At 35.6% G+C, this 17,054-nt stretch overlaps 1 protein-coding gene across 1 annotated transcript in view; it reads left to right on the forward strand.

The window, feature by feature from the left end:
- Positions 1-17,054, forward strand: part of TAF15 (TATA-box binding protein associated factor 15) — a 59,560-nt gene that overhangs the window by 27,556 nt on the left and 14,950 nt on the right. The window contains exons 6-7 of the mRNA XM_053707423.1: positions 2,239-2,381; positions 7,370-7,496. Coding sequence (XP_053563398.1) covers positions 2,239-2,381; positions 7,370-7,496 — 270 coding nt within the window. The remainder of the gene's footprint in view (positions 1-2,238; positions 2,382-7,369; positions 7,497-17,054) is intronic.

The following is a 17,054-nucleotide window of genomic DNA, read 5'->3' on the forward strand; positions in this document are numbered from 1 at the left end:
ATGGAAATTGAACACTTAGTGCTAAGTCATGGAGGTTTCTCTGACTCGGCGATTAGCACTATGATACAGGCTTGTAAGTCTGTTTTAAGGAAGATTTATTATCGGCTTTGGAAAACCTATTTCACTGTGTTCAACTCATGATTGTTCTTGGCATTCTTTTAGAATTCCTAGGATTTTACAGTTTCTTCAGGATGGTTTGGATAAGGGTTTGTCTGCAAATACTTTGAAAGGACAAATTTCTGCTCTTTCTATTCTATTTCATAGAAAGATTACTAAACTTCCTGGCATTCACTGTTTTGTTCAGGCTTTGATTCGTATCAAACCTGTTTTTAAATCTATTTCTCCTCCTTGGAGTCTCAATTTGGTTTTGAAGGTTTTAAGGCTTATTTTGAGCCTATGCATTCTCTGGACCTTAAATTGCTTTCTTACAAAGTATTTTCTTTTGGCTATCTCTTCTGCTAGAAGAGTTTCTGAATTGTCTGCTCTCTTGTGAGTTTCATCTGATTTTCCATCAAGAAAGCTGTTTTGTGGACTTCATTTACATTTTTGCCTAAAGTTGTGAATTCTCACAACATTAATAGGGAAATTTGTTGTTCCTTACTTGTGTCCTAAATCTAAGAATACTCTTGAAAGGTCTTTACATTCTTTGGATGTGGTAAGAGCTTTGAAATATGTTGAGGCTACTAAAGATTTCAGAAAGACTTCTAGACTATTTTTTTCTGGCTCCAAGAGAGGTCAGAAAGCTTCTGCTATTTCTCTGGCTTCTTGGTTGAGGTTTTTGATTCACAAAGCTTATTTGGAGGCGGGGCAGTCTCCACCTCAGAAAATTACAGCTCATTCTACTAGATCAGTTGCCACTTCAGTTGATCAAATTTGCAAAGCAACAACTTGGTCTTCTTTGAATACTTTGTACTAAATTTTACAATTTTGATAGTTGCCTCTTCGTAAGCAGCCTTTGGTAGAAGGGTTCTTCAGGCAGTTGTCTGTTTGATTCTAATGCCTTTGAGTTTTTCTGAAATTTTTTTAAGAAAACTTAATTTTTGTTTTTAAATTTCTCAGCGGAAATAGCTGTTTTATCCCTCCCTCTCTAGTGACTCGTGGACTTCTACATCTTGGGTGTTTTATCCCATACGACACTAGCTCATGGATTATTGCCACTTACATGAAAAAACATAATTTATGTAAGAACTTACCTGATAAATTAATTTCTTTCTTAGTGACAAGAGTTCATGAGACCTACCCTTTTTTTGTATAAAGCACATTCTTTTTTTTTCCAGTTCCCCTTTTTTTTTTTTTTTTTTTTTTAATTGTATGCTTTTTACTCCTTTTTTTTTTTTTTTTTTTTTTTTTACACCTCACTTCTTGGCTAATAGTTAAACTAAGGTATGAGTGAGGTGGGAGGTGTATTTAGGCATTTTGAGGTTTTGGGAAACTTTGCCCCTCCTGGTAGGAATGTATATCCCATATGTCACTAGCTCATAGACTCTTGAGTTTCAGCTAAGTTCTTACATAAATTATGTTTTATACAGTGCTGAGGTACAAATGAAACATCTGAGCAATTTAAAAAAACAAAACAAAGATTTATATTCTTGTATATATTCTGGCTTACACAATTCTTAAGTTTCTCCTGCTATTTTCCTTAGAGATGTAAGTCTGAGCTTTCTGTATTTGAACTCAGCATAGGGTAATTTAACACTGATAAGGGCCACATTCCCTGAGAATTTTTGTATATTAAAATATCAGTTCAGACTGAATGTCTGTTGTCTACAGGGGGCATCCTGAATTAGGTAAGTATCGGGGCAATTATTTTAATTGAGTTATTCAGAAATACATCAAAGTGCAGTCTGTATATTGCGTGTAGAGAGGGGGCTGAAAAGTCTGATTTTATAATCTTATTCAACTTACATTAGCCAGATTTTCATATACAAATTCTTTCTCTACATCATGAATGTAAATATAAATATTAGCTAGTTTGTGGAGAGCGCTGAGTAAGAAGATACCATGATTCTCTATTGTGAATTTTAACACCAATATGGTTTTAAAATTCACAATACAGAGAATTCTGGTATCTTACTAAGCGCTCTCCACACACTTGCTATTCTATTTCTTCACTTTAGTATTAAAGGGACACTGAACCCAAATTTTTTCTTACGTGATTCAAATAGAGCATGAAATTTTAAGCAACTTTTCTTTCTTTTTTTTTACCTGAAAGTTTTTATATTTCTCATTTATTTTTAGGTTCAGCAGCAGAAATCCATCCAGTGATAACCAGTCTGGTAATGCTGGGTCACAGCAACAGGAATCGTATGACCAGTACGGGTATGGACAAAAGCAGAAACAAGGCTACGGGCAGCAGCAGTCTTACTCCTCACGGAAAGAAGGTTATTCATCCCAAAGTACAGAACATTTAAATCTGATCTGTAAAGTCTCCACTAATCATTGTTCTCCAGTCTCCACAGATTAATACTTTGTGTAATATTATGTATTTTCTATTTACAAATGTTACTTAAAGGGACAGTCTATACAAGAATTGTTATTGGTTACAGATAGATAATTCCTTTATAACCCGTTCCCTAGTTTTGCACAAGCAATACAGTTATACAAATACCTTTTACCTCTGATTACCTTTTATCTACCCCTTTGCAAACTGCCGCCTTATTTAATTTCTTTTGACAGACATCAATTTTAGCCAATCGGAGTTGGCTCACCTGAACTCCATGTGCGTGAGCAGTGTGTTATTTATGACACACATGAACTAACACCCTTCCATGGTGAAAAACTGTCAAAATGCCCTGAGAGAAAAGGCGGCCTTCAATGGCTTAGAAATTAGCATATGAACCTCCTAGGTTTAGCTTTTAACTAAAAATACAAAGAGAAAGCAAAATTGTTGATAAAAGTAAATTGGAAAATTGTTTAAAATGACATTCTCTAGCTGAATCAAAAAACTTTTTTTGACTAGACTGCCCCTTTAAGCTATCCAGAACACAAATTGCACAATTTAACACACATTTCTCCTACATTGGTGTATACGGTCCACGGCTTCATCCTTACTTGTGGGATATTCTCAATCCCTACAGGAAGTGGCAAAGAGAGCACACAGCAAAGCTGTCCATATAGCTCCCCTCAGGCGCCGCCCCCCCAGTCATTCTCTTTGCCGCTCTAACTAGTAGCATCTCCCCGGGGGTGGTAAAGAGTATGTGGTGTTAGTTGTAGTTTTTTATTTCTTCTATCAAGAGCAGCGCCTTGGTCGTTCAATCTAGCTTATATCTTTCCACCGTTTCCTCTTCTCCCACGGCTAGTAGCCAGGATCAAACAGGAGAAGGCTTCGGTAATTCTGATAGCTCCTGCGTGGCCACGCAGGACCTGGTATGCAGACCTGGTGAATGTGTCATCGGTTCCACCATGGAAGCTACCTTTGAGGCAGGACCTTCTAATTCAAGGTCCATTCGTACATCCAAACCTAGTCTCTCTGCAACTGACTGCTTAGAGATTGAACGCTTGATTCTAGCTAAGCGTGGGTTTTCGGATTCAGTTATAGATACCCTGATTCAGGCTAGAAAGCCTGTCACTAGGAAAATTTACCATAAGATATGGCGGAAATATCTTTGTTGGTGCGAATCCAAGGGTTACTCATGGAGTAAGATTAGGATTCCAAGGATTTTAGCTTTTCTCCAAGAAGGATTGGAGAAAGGTTTGTCAGCTAGTTCCTTAAAGGACAGATATCAGCTCTGTTTGTTTTGTTACACAAACATCTGGCAGCAATGCCAGATGTTCAGGAGTTTGTGCAGGCTTTAGTCAGAATCAAGCCTGTCTACAGACCTGTGGCTCCTCTATGGAGTCTAAATCTAGTTCTTTCAGTTCTTCAGGGGGTTCCGTTTGAACCTCTACATTCCATAGATATTAAGTTACTATCTTGGAAAGTTTTGTTTTTGGTTGCTATCTCTTCTGCTAGAAGAGTTTCTGAATTGTCTGCTTTGCAGTGTAATTCACCCTATCTGGTGTTTCATACAGATAAGGTCGTTTTACGTACCAAACCTGGTTTTCTTCCAAAAGTGGTTTCCAATAAGAATATTAACCAGGAAATAGTTGTTCCTTCTCTGTGTCCTAACCTAGCTTCTAACAAGGAACGTCTGTTACACAATCTCGATGTGGTTCGTGCTTTGAAGTTTTACCTAAAAGCAACTAAAGATTTCAGACAAACTTCGTCCTTGTTTGTCGTCTATTCTGGTAAGAGGAGAGGTCAAAAGGCGACTGCTACCTCTGTCTTTCTGGCTGAAAAGCATCATCCGGTTGGCTTATGAGACTGCTGGAAGGCAGCCTCCTGGACGAATTACAGCTCACTCTACTAGAGCTGTGGCTTCCACTTGGGCTTTCAAGAATGAGGCTTCTGTTGAACAGATCTGTAAGGCAGTGACTTGGTCTTCACTGCATACATTTGCCAAATTTTACAAATTCGATACTTTTGCTTCTTCGGAGGCTATTTTTGGGAGAGAGGTTTTGCAAGCAGTGGTGCCTTCCGTTTAGGTTACCTGACTTGTTCCCTCCCTTCATCCGTGTCCTAAAGCTTTGGTATTGGTTCCCAAAAGTAAGGATGAAGCCGTGAACCGGATACACCAATGTAGGAGAAAAAACAGAATTTATGTTTACCTGATAAATTTCTTTCTCCTACGGTGTATCCGGTCCACGGCCCACCCTGGCATTTTAGTCAGGTTTAAATTTATTTTTATAAACTACAGTCACCACTGCACCCTATGGTTCTCCTTTTTCTCCTAACCGTCGGTCGAATGACTTGGGGGCGGAGCCTGAGGGGAGCTATATGGACAGCTTTGCTGTGTGCTCTCTTTGCCACTTCCTGTAGGGATTGAGAATATCCCACTATTAAGGATGAAGCCGTGGACCGGATACACCGTAGGAGAAAGAAATTTATCAGGTAAACATAAATTCTGTTTTTTTTTTCTTGATAATTTGTGCAGCTAATATTGGAGAAAAAATATTGGCTAATTTGAGCTTAAAGGGATATAAAACCCAAATCTTTTATGATTTAATATAGAGCATTCAATTTTAAGCTTAAATTTGCATGTTCTGATTCATGAAAGAGAAGAAATGGGTTTCATATCCCTTTTTAATATTGACAAACTTTAGCTGTGTAATCTGTAAAATTAGCAGAGTGCTGTGCTTTTTAAATAGTTACTGTGGAGAACACTGATTAATGTTGACTTGCCAATTTAGGCCTAGTTTACATTGAGGTAATAAAAATTCACCCTAGACTTTAACCCTTTAGTGCCGGGGTTAACGTTTCTACATCGGAACTGATCTGATGTAAACAAATTGAAATCTCGCGATCGTGCACGAGATTTCAATGATAGGATTGTGTCAGGAGGGTGTCCCTATGATGCTAGGCACGCCCTTCAGACCGTGATCCCATCAGGGAAGCACCAGTGGCTTCAGGAAAGCAAAGCGTTAGGACGTTTTCCGTCCATCGGCGCTAAAGCCCAGCAAAATTCGGACGGAATACAACGTTCTAACGGCATTAAAAGGTTAATGGAGATGCATGGTTTTTACCACTAGTTTCCAAACGTTACCACCTCAATAGAAACTAGGCATTCATTTTTAGAGACTGTGAATGTGGTTGATAGCAACTCATTGTAAATCTTTTTAACAGACAGAATGTCAGGAGAATGAATAGTTTATAATTTTGATTTTGGAAATCATTAGATGTGTACATGCATTAGGTATAATCTTATATTGAGTCTTAATTTTAAATAAAACGGCTGTGTTGAGAAGAATCCATACAGATAAGATCAAGACTTTTTAGGACCTGTGGTTTACAAGTACAAGGGCTTTGGGATTTGTGAAGATTTTACTTAAAGGGACAGTATACACTCATTTTCATATAACATGTAATAGACACTACTATAAAGAATAAGATGCACAGATACTGATATAAAAATCCAGTATAAAATGGTTTACAAACTTACTTAGAAGCTGTCAGTTTAGCTCTGTTGAAAAGGCAGTTGGAAAGCCCACTGCAAGTGGCAAATAAGACACTCCCCCCTCCCCCTTCTTTTGCATATGAAAAGACCCTTTACACAAACAGGAGCAAGCTGGAGAAGGTAGCTGACGGTATTCAAATAAAACTTTGGGACTTGGTTAGACGTCTGAAAATCAGAGCAATTTTATTTACAAATAAGCAAAATTATACTTTTTTTATAAAAAAAAAAACTTTATGGGCTTTATAAATCTACAAAAATTTATGCAAAGAAAAAATGAGTCTATAATGGCCCTTTAATTTGTCCAAATTAATGGAATAGTCTAGTCAAAATTAAAATTTCATGATTCAGATATAGTAGGCAGCTTTCTAATTTACTCCTATTTTTCTTCATTATCTTGGTATCTTTATTTAAAAAAGCAAGAATGTAAGCATAAGAGCTGGCCCATTTTTTGTTCAGAACCTGGTAGCACTTTCTGATTGGTGTCTAAATGTAGCCACCAATCAGCAGGCGCTACCCAGGTGCTAAACCATAAATGGGCCGACTCCTAAGCTTACATTCAAATAAAGATTCCAAGAGAACGAAGAAAAATTGATAAGAGTAAATTAGAAAGTTGCTTAAAATTGCAGTCTATCTGATTCATGAATGTTAGATTTTGACTAGAATATTCCTTTAACCATTTATGACTTTTTGCTTTGGTTTCACAAATATCTTATGAGTACACAAGACTTTCAACTTTTCAAATGTAAATTTTTTATATTGTTTGTATGCAGATGGTATGAATGATTTTTGCTTTGGGCACCCATATTTAGGCTTCCAAATGATGTGTATTTGGACTTTTTTTTTTTTTTTTTTAATCATTAGATCACTGGTTTTCAAACCTGTCCTCAGGCCCCTCTCTAACAGGCCATTTTTTTCATGATTACCTTGTGTGAACAGGTAAAATAACCATGTTTACTAATCAGCTAATTATTTCACCTGTCCTCCAGTTCAGATATCCTCAAAATCTGGCCTGTAAGGGTAGCCAGAGGAAAGGTTTTAAAACGTGTTTAAGATCCACCATCAGCTGGACTTAGGACAAATTTGTGTGTATATACAGATGTATTAACCCTTTCCTGACGGACTTATTTGTCTACTTAGAAAAAAAGTTCAATGGTGGGATTGGGTTAGTGGGGAGTGCCTATGACGCTAGGCACACTCTACATCCACGCAATCCCATTTAGTTAGCGGCTTTGGCTTCAGGACAGCCAAACGTCTAGGACGATCCATGCTTTCCTAATAGCGCTAAAGCCTAGTGCAGTTAGGAGGGCATGGAACGTCCTAATAGCGGGAAGATGATAAACTCTTTACATTTTCTCTTGTGTGTATTCTGTTTATAGATGATCGAAGGGACTCAGACAGGTATGGTGATAGTAACAAAGACTACAGTGGGTCCCTTGGTTATGGAGGAGGCAGAGGACGTGGTGGCTATGATACTGACAAAAGAGGCTTTGCTGGCGGCATGAGGTGAGTTTTCTTTCCCCCCCCCCCCAAACAAGATGTTTTCCAGTAAAGAAAGATTCATTAACTAAGACCTGCCAACCTGAACTAAAAGATCCTTTTTTTATTATTATTTTAATGTACCTGTATTTTGATATGTAAGACAACTGTATTGCAAAATATATATTTTAATTTTATCTGGATATGCTTAAATTTTTTCCATTCATATATTATGATTTATGCAAAATTAATTTATTTATAACTGCTGTAAGCAACAAGCTTCACTGCGCTGATTGTTGGCCAGTATAGCCTGATGCACCTCTTCAAAGGACCAATCCCCCTCTTAATCCTGCAAACAGATAAGGAACTTCTATATGCTTTCAAATGAAACCACTGCATGTCCAGAGTGCATTGTAAACACTAACAGGGTTATGGGACATTCCAGGGCAGTCTTCTCTGGGGCCAAATACTTTATTTTTTCACTCAGTGAGTCACATCTCTTACCTGTCTGAAAATATTTTTCATTAAATGTATTGAGTGGAGACCTCAAGTTCTGTAATAAAACTGAGTTAATATTATTTGTTGATAAGCCAAGTTCAGTCACTTATTTATATGTCACACAAGGATTCTGATATCCTGTTTTGTTGCCTAGGTTTAAAGGGACAGTCTACACTAAAATTGTTATTGTTTAGAAAGATAGATCATGCATTCCCTTTCTCCAGCTTTGCACAACCCACATTGTAATAATAAAGTGAATGTAAACTTTCATGAATTGGTGCCTGGTTTTTAAAAATACTATTCATTAAAGTTTATTGCAGCACATTTTTACAAATACTTTCTCTTCAGCAAAGCCATATTGGCGATCCCCGTCCGCTTCTCATGCTGTACTTACACAGCAATGACGAAACAGGATTCCTCCAATCACGGCGTGGCCTCACGGGATGGACGCTCTAGGATGCACGCCATAATTGGAGAAAGCCAGTTTCATCATTGGTGTAGCGCAAGTACAGAGGAGCTGCGGGCAGGGGATTGCCGATCTGGCTTTGCTGAAGAGAAAGGTAAGTATTTGTAAAAAATACGCTGCACTGTGAACTTTCATGAATGAAAGTGCCCCCTTTTTTAAAAAAAAAAGTGTTTTATGTATATATTTTACATTTATTTATTGATTGAAGATTGGAAATTAATATCTAATGTAGTCACCTAACAAAAAACATGTTAACCCCATAGTGACCAGACCATTTTTCAATTTTCTTACCGTTTGGAACCAGGGCTATTTTTACATTTCTGCAGTGTTTGTGTTTAGCTGTAATTTTCCTCTTACTTACTGTACCCAGATATATTATATACCGTTTTTCTCGCCATTAAATGGACTTTCTAAAGATACCATTATTTTCATCATATTTTATAGTTTACTATAAAAAAATTATAAAATATGATGGAAAAAACAAACACTTTTTCTAACTTTGACCCACAAAATCTGTTACACATCTACAACCACCAAAAAACAACCATACAGTACTAAATAGTTTCTAAATTTTGTCCTGAGTTTAGAAATACCCAATGTTTACATGTTCTCCTTTTTCTGCCAGTTATAGGGCCATAAATACAAGTAGCACTTTTTTTTTATTACTGCACACCACACTTGTATTATGCCCAGCAGTGAAGAGGGTAATGAGGTAGCTTGTAGGGTTAATTTTTAGCTTTAGTGTAGAGATCAGCCTCCCACCTGACACCTCCCACACCCTGACCCCTCTCTGCATCGGATGCCTAAAAAAATGTTATTGCAGGATGCCTCGATATCGAGGCATCACTGCAATAGCATGGAAGCGGTCAGGATCGCTTCCCACGCTTGAAACCCCCGACGGTGTACAGGGTATGACGTTGGTCGTTAACTAACATTTTTTTGTAGGACGTACCCTGTACGTCGGTCGTTAAAGGGTTAAACCTCTACATATCTGCCTTTTTCTAAGCCACTAAAGACCGCCTCTTATCACATGCTTTATTAGCTTTTCACAACAGGAGCCTCCTAGTTCATGAGGGCCAAATAAATCGTGTTCATGCCGGAGAGTTATTTAAGAGTTGGCACAACACAGTACTAAATGCAAGTCAATAGATAAGTCGTGATCAGGGGGCTGTTAGAAGATTCTTAGATACAAGGTAATCAGAGGTAAAAAGTATATTAATATAACCGTTGGTAAGGCAAAACTGGGGAACGGGTAATAAAGGGATTATCTATCTTTTAAAACGATAAAAAAGTTGTAGACTGTCCCTTTAAGTTGGACTCTGTGTAAAGGAATTGTGAAATGCTAATCATTTTATAGTATAGCAACTGTATGGGTGAAGTTTTTGTTAAAGTATTTGCTTTTTTTTATGCAGCTTTCTGTTTAACCTTAAATGTTACTGGTTGGCATGCCAGCTGTATGTGCCAAATATGTATGGTTACTGGTATAGTAAATTCAGCATTAGTTAATGGTTTAAATGAATGCTGAAAATGGCTACGGGTAGTAATGTTCGGGCCAGGTTTGTCTAATCGCGCAACGCACAAATATTTGCGCAAATCCAGATCTTAGTGTTGCACTATTAGATTAATAAATCCATCTCCGAAAATAACCGAATGTTACCTGCTGACTTTTTGTGTCCTGTGGAGCTGGTTTAGTGCCTTGGTGTGTAATAGCGACAGATATGATGCACATGCGTGAATATTCCTCCTCCCCCCCCCCTTGTGGTGATACTAGAGACAACGTGAGCATAAGTTTTTATCTGGCATCGGTTATAAACAAAAAATGCTTAAGTTTACGGGCTCTTTGTCACTAACTGAAAATGAAGATAAACCGTATAAATTGTCTTCATTTTAAAAGGTTTAATGTCCCTGTTTAGTCGATGTTTCCCACTTTCCCTAAAGCTCTTGTGGTTTTTTTTTGTTTGTTTTTTTAAAAACCTACTTAAAGGACCGGTAAATACAGTGGATTTTGATTATCAACAAATGCATGATTAGAAAGACAATGCAATAGCACTTAGTCTGACCTTCAAATGAGTAGTAGATTATTTCTATCTCAAAATTTCAAAGTTGTCTCTTTCCACTCCTCCTCCTGTATCATGTGACAGGCATCAGCCAGTCACAAATGCATATACATATATTCTGTGACTTCTTGCACATGCTCAGTGTAGGAGCTGGTGACTTAAAGGGACAGTATACTATAAAATTGTTTTTCCCTTAATGTGTTTCCAATTACTTATTTTACCCGCTGCAGAGTATAAAATGTATGAAACTTGCTTTTTTTTAAGGCTTATTTGTGTATATGAATTAGCTGATTTTGTGTTTTGAAGTCACAACCTAATAAAATCTCATTACTTTATCACATTGTTAATATACATCTTATCTCTTCTATAACCCCCTGGGAGTGTAATTTCTTCTACTGGCTGTGTTAATACAGCTGGGACTCGTGGCCAAAAACTTTCAGGATGGGTAGGGACACAACAAGCTAAATAAATTACAGGCATTCCCCGGGTTACAGACATCCGACTTAAAGGGCCACTGTAAGTAAATATTTTCTATGCCTGTTACTAACTAACTACCCCAAATACGCTTCTTATCAATAGCATTTCATTAACATATCTCTACCGTATATCAGAAATCTTGTCTGCAAATTTAATTGTTTTCCAAACCCACTCTGTGGGTATCCTTTGCTCTGTACCAATCCGTTTACAATACCTAGGTTTCAAAATGGCGCTTTAAACACAGTTATTGGTTTAAGTATTTTGAACACGTAGTGCTGAAAATAGTGGGCAGGATAACGTGACATCATCGGCGAATAAAAGATATAACTTTTAGAACGTTATGAAACTTCGTTTTGGAGAAAATATAGGTCAGTAGGTTTTAATGTTTATTAACTTTAATGTGTTAGTTGTTTAGCTTAAAAATTATAACAAAGTAATCCTTTAAGTACAACTCGTACTTACATACAGAGAAAATAGAGCTTTATCGACAATCCTTCTTTCCAGGATAATCCAAAATACTGAAAATCCAATTGTCACAAGGACAGAAAGTGATGTGAAGTTTTCTGAACAGGGGCACAGATAGCAAAACAAACTTTATCCTATGCTATCCAAAACAAAAAAAAAGTTTGGCTAGAGTTTCAACTAAAAAAAGTGCCTGTTCCAACTTACATACAAATTCAACTTAAGAACAAACCTACAGAACCTATCTTGTTCGTAACCTGGGGACTGCCTGTAATTCAAATGCCAATATAAGGTTAATGGAAATACTTGTAAACAATTTAATACACTTCAGCAGGTAAAGTGGAGCGTTGGGAACAAATTAAAGGGGAATTTTTTTTTTAGTAAACTGTCCCTTTAATGTAAATATAAAGACTGCACATTTTGTTAATGGAAGTAAATTGGAAAGTTGTTTAAAATTGTGTGGTTTATCTGAATCATGAAAGTTTAATTTTGACTTGAGTGTCCCTTTAATATTCATTGTATTTGATGGTACAATAAATTGATTATTTTTGTTACTTTAGAAAACTATTTCCATGAAACAGTTTAAGAGTAATCAGTTCTAAGCAAGTGTATCTCACACCCCTTACAATACTAAAGTAACATTGAAAAGTGATGATGCTCTTGATGCTGGAAGGAATGAAAGGGACTTTTTTTTTTAATTTATTAATTTTTTTTTCCCCCTTTGTTACATTTAAGTGGGGATTTCAATTTTTTTTGTTAATTGAAAATCTACTTTTTCTTTCCATAATAAATCTGATTAATTTATAGGTGTGTCCTTCACCATATGCAGCCTGTGAGGATTAGTAGGAAGTACAAAGGCTGTTCTGCAGCTTAAACAGCTTTTAGTGGCAGAACTGTCTACAAAAAAATACTATGAATAAAGAAATGTAAAAAAAAATACTTACTGAATTTATAGGGACTTAAAAACCAAAATTGTTTTTTTTTGGGGTTTTTTTATGATTCAGATAGAGAATACAATTGATAACAACTTTTTAACTTCTATTAAGTTTTTATTTGTTTTCTTGTTATCCTTTGTTTGAAAGCAGGGATGTAAGCTCAGGGTTGTGCAAGTGTCTGCAGCACTATGGCAGCTTTTTTGCAACAATGTTATACACTAGCATGTAGTCATAGAAGTCATACATATAAGTCATTTGGAAACTTTAAAAAAAATATGTCCGTTTTAAGAGTACAATTGCCGTGATGCATAACACTTAAAGGGACAGTATACTATAAAATTATTTTCCCTTAATATGTTTCCAATTACTTTTTTTACCAGCTGCAAAGTATAAAATGTATATGAGATGCTTATTTGTGTATATGAATTAGCTGATTTTGTGTTTTGAAGCCACAACCTAATAAAATGGGTTGAGCTTGTGGGTATAATCAGATTTCATTACTTTATCACATTGTGTACATATACCTGCTTCTTCATCTTGTATCTGTCCATAAATCAAAATTAACATTTTATTACCTTATCTCTTCTATAACCCACTGATAGTGCAATTTCTTCTACTGGCTGTGTTAACACAGCTTGGCCTTGAGGCCAAAAACTTTCAGGATGGGTGGGGATACCACAGGCTAAATAAACTAATTTAAATGCCAATATAAGGGTAATGGAAATACTTGTAAATAATTTAATACACTCCAGCAGATAAAGTGGATCATTGGGAACAAATTAAAGGGGAGAAAATATTTGAGTAAACTGTCCCTTTAAGGAATCATTTTCATGTTCCTTCTAACTGTACCTATAGTTTTAGATAACATTTAACAAGGTTTTGCATCCTTTTGAATCCAGAATGGTCTGCCAAGCCCACAACACTTTCAAAGCCTGCTATTCATCATTTAGATTTTAATGCAATCAGTATGGTTGTTGTGTAGTTTTTTTTTTTTTTTTTTTTTTTAATAAAACTGTTATAAGGGTATTGTGGGCAGTGGTGTCATTTTTAAATTATTTATTGAATTTTTTCTATTATGATTTAGCAGATTTATTTTACTGCTCTCTTAAATAATTTAAACCTTGCTGTAGATACACATTTATACTGTAGGCAATTCACATTTTTTTCCAATATATGACGAGTATCTAGTAAACAAAGACAGTAATTTTTTTTTTGCAGAAATCTAAATCAATGATTGGTCCATTAAATTATTTTCTTGATAAGGTTGTTGGGCTAATAAACAAAATTGAATTTATTAAAATTAATTGTAAGTACACTTGTCAGCAGATAATAGGAACAACATTCATATTAAACACTTTTTCAAGATGGTCACAAGTGAAAGATAAGTATTAAAACCCCTAGGGGTATTGTATGTATTCCATACTGTAAAATCCATACGCTCCTATTTGTAACACTATTTTAGAATACCTCTCCTTAAAATGTATATAGTAAGCTGTCTCTGTTCCCAATTCTCCCTCACAAGAAGAGGGTCTTGATGTCTGAGATACCATTCTCAAATACTGCTGTGATATGTGATCTGTATAACACCTTCATTCACCAGATTACCCCCAATAGAAATAATTCCACTTGTGTTTATGATTGCCATAGAATTTAATAAAACTAATTTACTAACATAAAGGGTTAAAGGGACAGTCTACACCAGAATTTTTATTGTTTTAAAAGATAGATAATCCCTTTATTACCCATTCCCCAGTTTTGCATAACCAGCACAGTTATATTAATATACTTTTAACCTCTGTGATTATCTTGTATCTAAGCCTCTGCAAACTACCCCTTTATTTCAGTTCTTTTGACAGACTTGCAGTTTAGCCAATCAGTGCCTGCTCCCAGATAACTTCACGTGCACGAGCACAGTGTTATCTATATGAAATACGTGAACGAACACCCTCTAGTGGTGAAAAACTGTTAAAATGCATTCTGAAAAGAGGTGGCCTTCAAGGTCTAAGAAATTAGCATATGAACCTCCTAGGTTAGTATTTCAACTAAGAATACCAAATGAACAAAGCAAAATTGGTGATAAATGTAAATTGGAAAATTGTTTAAAATGACATGCTCTATCTGAATCATGAGTTTATTTTGGCCTAGACTGTCCCTTTAAGGTTGCTACTAAAGAAGAGGGATATACATCTAACTATAGTTTAAGAAAAAAAAGACGAATCTCAAGATTAAAGGACCATTCATTTCAACATCACACAATGTTTAATTATTGCAAGTGAAACGTTTTTGCAATATACATTTATTGTTTATTTTGCATCCTTTTGCTGTAAATTACATCTATAAATTGTTCTTGTTTCACTTTCTCCCAGGGAAGCTTGGGTTAATACTTTGTCAGTTTGAGCTTTTGTTTACTTTCCCTCCGTAGATTTCTATGGTGTCGCATGCTTTTAAAAGGTGGATCAGTAACTAAGTTGAATCAGTGCTAAACCCCTTAACGGGAATGCAAGAGGGCCGACTGACCCAATCTGCACATGTGCAAACAGAGTTTGTGCTATATCTAAATATTTATTTATGATTGGTTAGCAAGGGGGTATTTTGTTCTGGGGGATAGGGAAATGAGTGAAAAGAATAAACCTAAAACAATATACTTATTTGATTAAAATAAAGCTGCACTTTTCATTGCAAAATTATTATATATGAAGGTTTATAATCCTGTAGTTAACATTTGTGTTTCTATGTCCCTTTATTGAAAAGCATGCTTAAATGTAGTTCTTTACATTTTTTATGTCCCTTTATTGAAAAGCATGCTTAAATGTAGTTCTTTACATTTTTATGTCCCTTTATTGAAAAGCATGCTTAAATGTAGTTCTTTACATTTTATGTCCCTTTATTGAAAAGTGTGCTTAAATGTAGTTCTTTACATTTTTATGTCCCTTTATTGAAAAGCATGCTTAAATGTAGTTCTTTACATTTTTATGTCCCTTTATTGAAAAACATGCTTAAATGTAGTTCTTTACATTTTTATGTCCCTTTATTGAAAAGTGTGCTTAAATGTAGTTCTTTACATTTTTATGTCCCTTTATTGAAAAGTGTGCTTAAATGTAGTTCTTTACATTTTTATGTCCCTTTATTGAAAAGCGTGCTTAAATGTAGTTCTTTACATTTTTATGTCCCTTTATTGAAAAGCATGCTTAAATGTAGTTCTTTCCATTTCTATTTATACTTTTTAAAACTAGCTACTTAGATCCCAACATATAGTTCATACTTGTTTGTTTTTGCTATGAATAAGGCATCACAATTGGTTTTATAACATTGTAATATACAGTACAACAGTGGTGAATATTTTAAAGGGGCTTAAAACTGCAATAAGAAAATGCTGTAATGTGTTTAAACATTTTTATTATTGCACTGGTTTAATGCAACTGTTTAACCTCGGAAAGACGGCCCTTGAACAACAATGCACTTCTGCTTCACAACTTCTCTATGTAAGAAAGAAAGATATTTTACCTCAAAAGTTTCTCAGTAGCTACATCCCATTGTAAAGGACTTCTAAGCAGCAAATCTGTATGTCTGTCCCGGGACAGGGGAAGGAGCAAGCTTTCGTGGAAACTCTTATTTCCCTATTCAGTGTAAGGAAGTTTACAATGAAATATCATGAGATCACAGTAAGAGTTCATGACCTCAGCACTGTTGATGCTGATTGGCTGCTGTTCATTTTTTTTTTTTTTTTTTAATTTTAACTTGCAGCGGAGTATAACTTTTTACACAGAATTTACTCTGCTGAGCGGAGGATATTGTGAGGTAAAATATCTTCCTTTTTTACATAGAGATGCTCAGGTGATATTTTCCTGTCAGCTTTTTACAGTTATACTGCATCAGTTTCAAGTGATTTAGCATATGATTATGTCCCTTTAACATTGCAGCAGAACCACACACACAAATCTTGTTAGTTCATTGGCCATGTTCTACATACAATTTCAAACACGTTTCCAATTTATTCCTATTCTCAGATTTGCTTCATTATCTTGGTATCGTTTGTTGAAGGAGCAGTAATGCACTACTGGCTAGGTGAGCCAGTCACAAGAGGGTTATATGTGCAGTCCCCAATCAGCAGCTAGCTCACAGTAGTGCATTGCTGCTCATGAGTATACTTAGGTATATTATTAAACAAAGGAAACCAATAAAAGAAAGCAAATTGGATACTAAAAGTATATTGGAAAGTTGTATCTGAATCGTGACTAAAAATGTATTCCTTTTATGCTTTTTTTCCCCTTGGTTGATTTTCCTATCCCTCAGACTAAATGCCACATAACTGACCAATCACAAAATTGTAAATGTATAGGTGCAAAGACGATGCATACATATAAAGTAAAAGAAAGCTAAGGAGCAAATCCAGTGTATGAGAATTGTACTTTTCTGTGCTAGAATGTTGCATCCACAAATGAAAGGGACAGTCTACAATAGAATTTTTACTGTTTTAAAAGATTATCCCTTTATTACTCATTCCCCAGTTTTGTATAACCAACAGTTATATTAATATACTTTTTACCTCTGATTACCTTGTGTCTAAGCACACAGCCCCCTGATCACATGACTGACTTTATTATCTGACTTTCATTTAGTACTGTTGTGCTAAATCTTAAATAATTCCCCGGGTGTCAACACATTATCTATATGGTCCACATGAACTAGC

This window comes from Bombina bombina, chromosome 3, assembly GCF_027579735.1.
Source record: "Bombina bombina isolate aBomBom1 chromosome 3, aBomBom1.pri, whole genome shotgun sequence".
Lineage (NCBI taxonomy): Eukaryota > Metazoa > Chordata > Amphibia > Anura > Bombinatoridae > Bombina > Bombina bombina.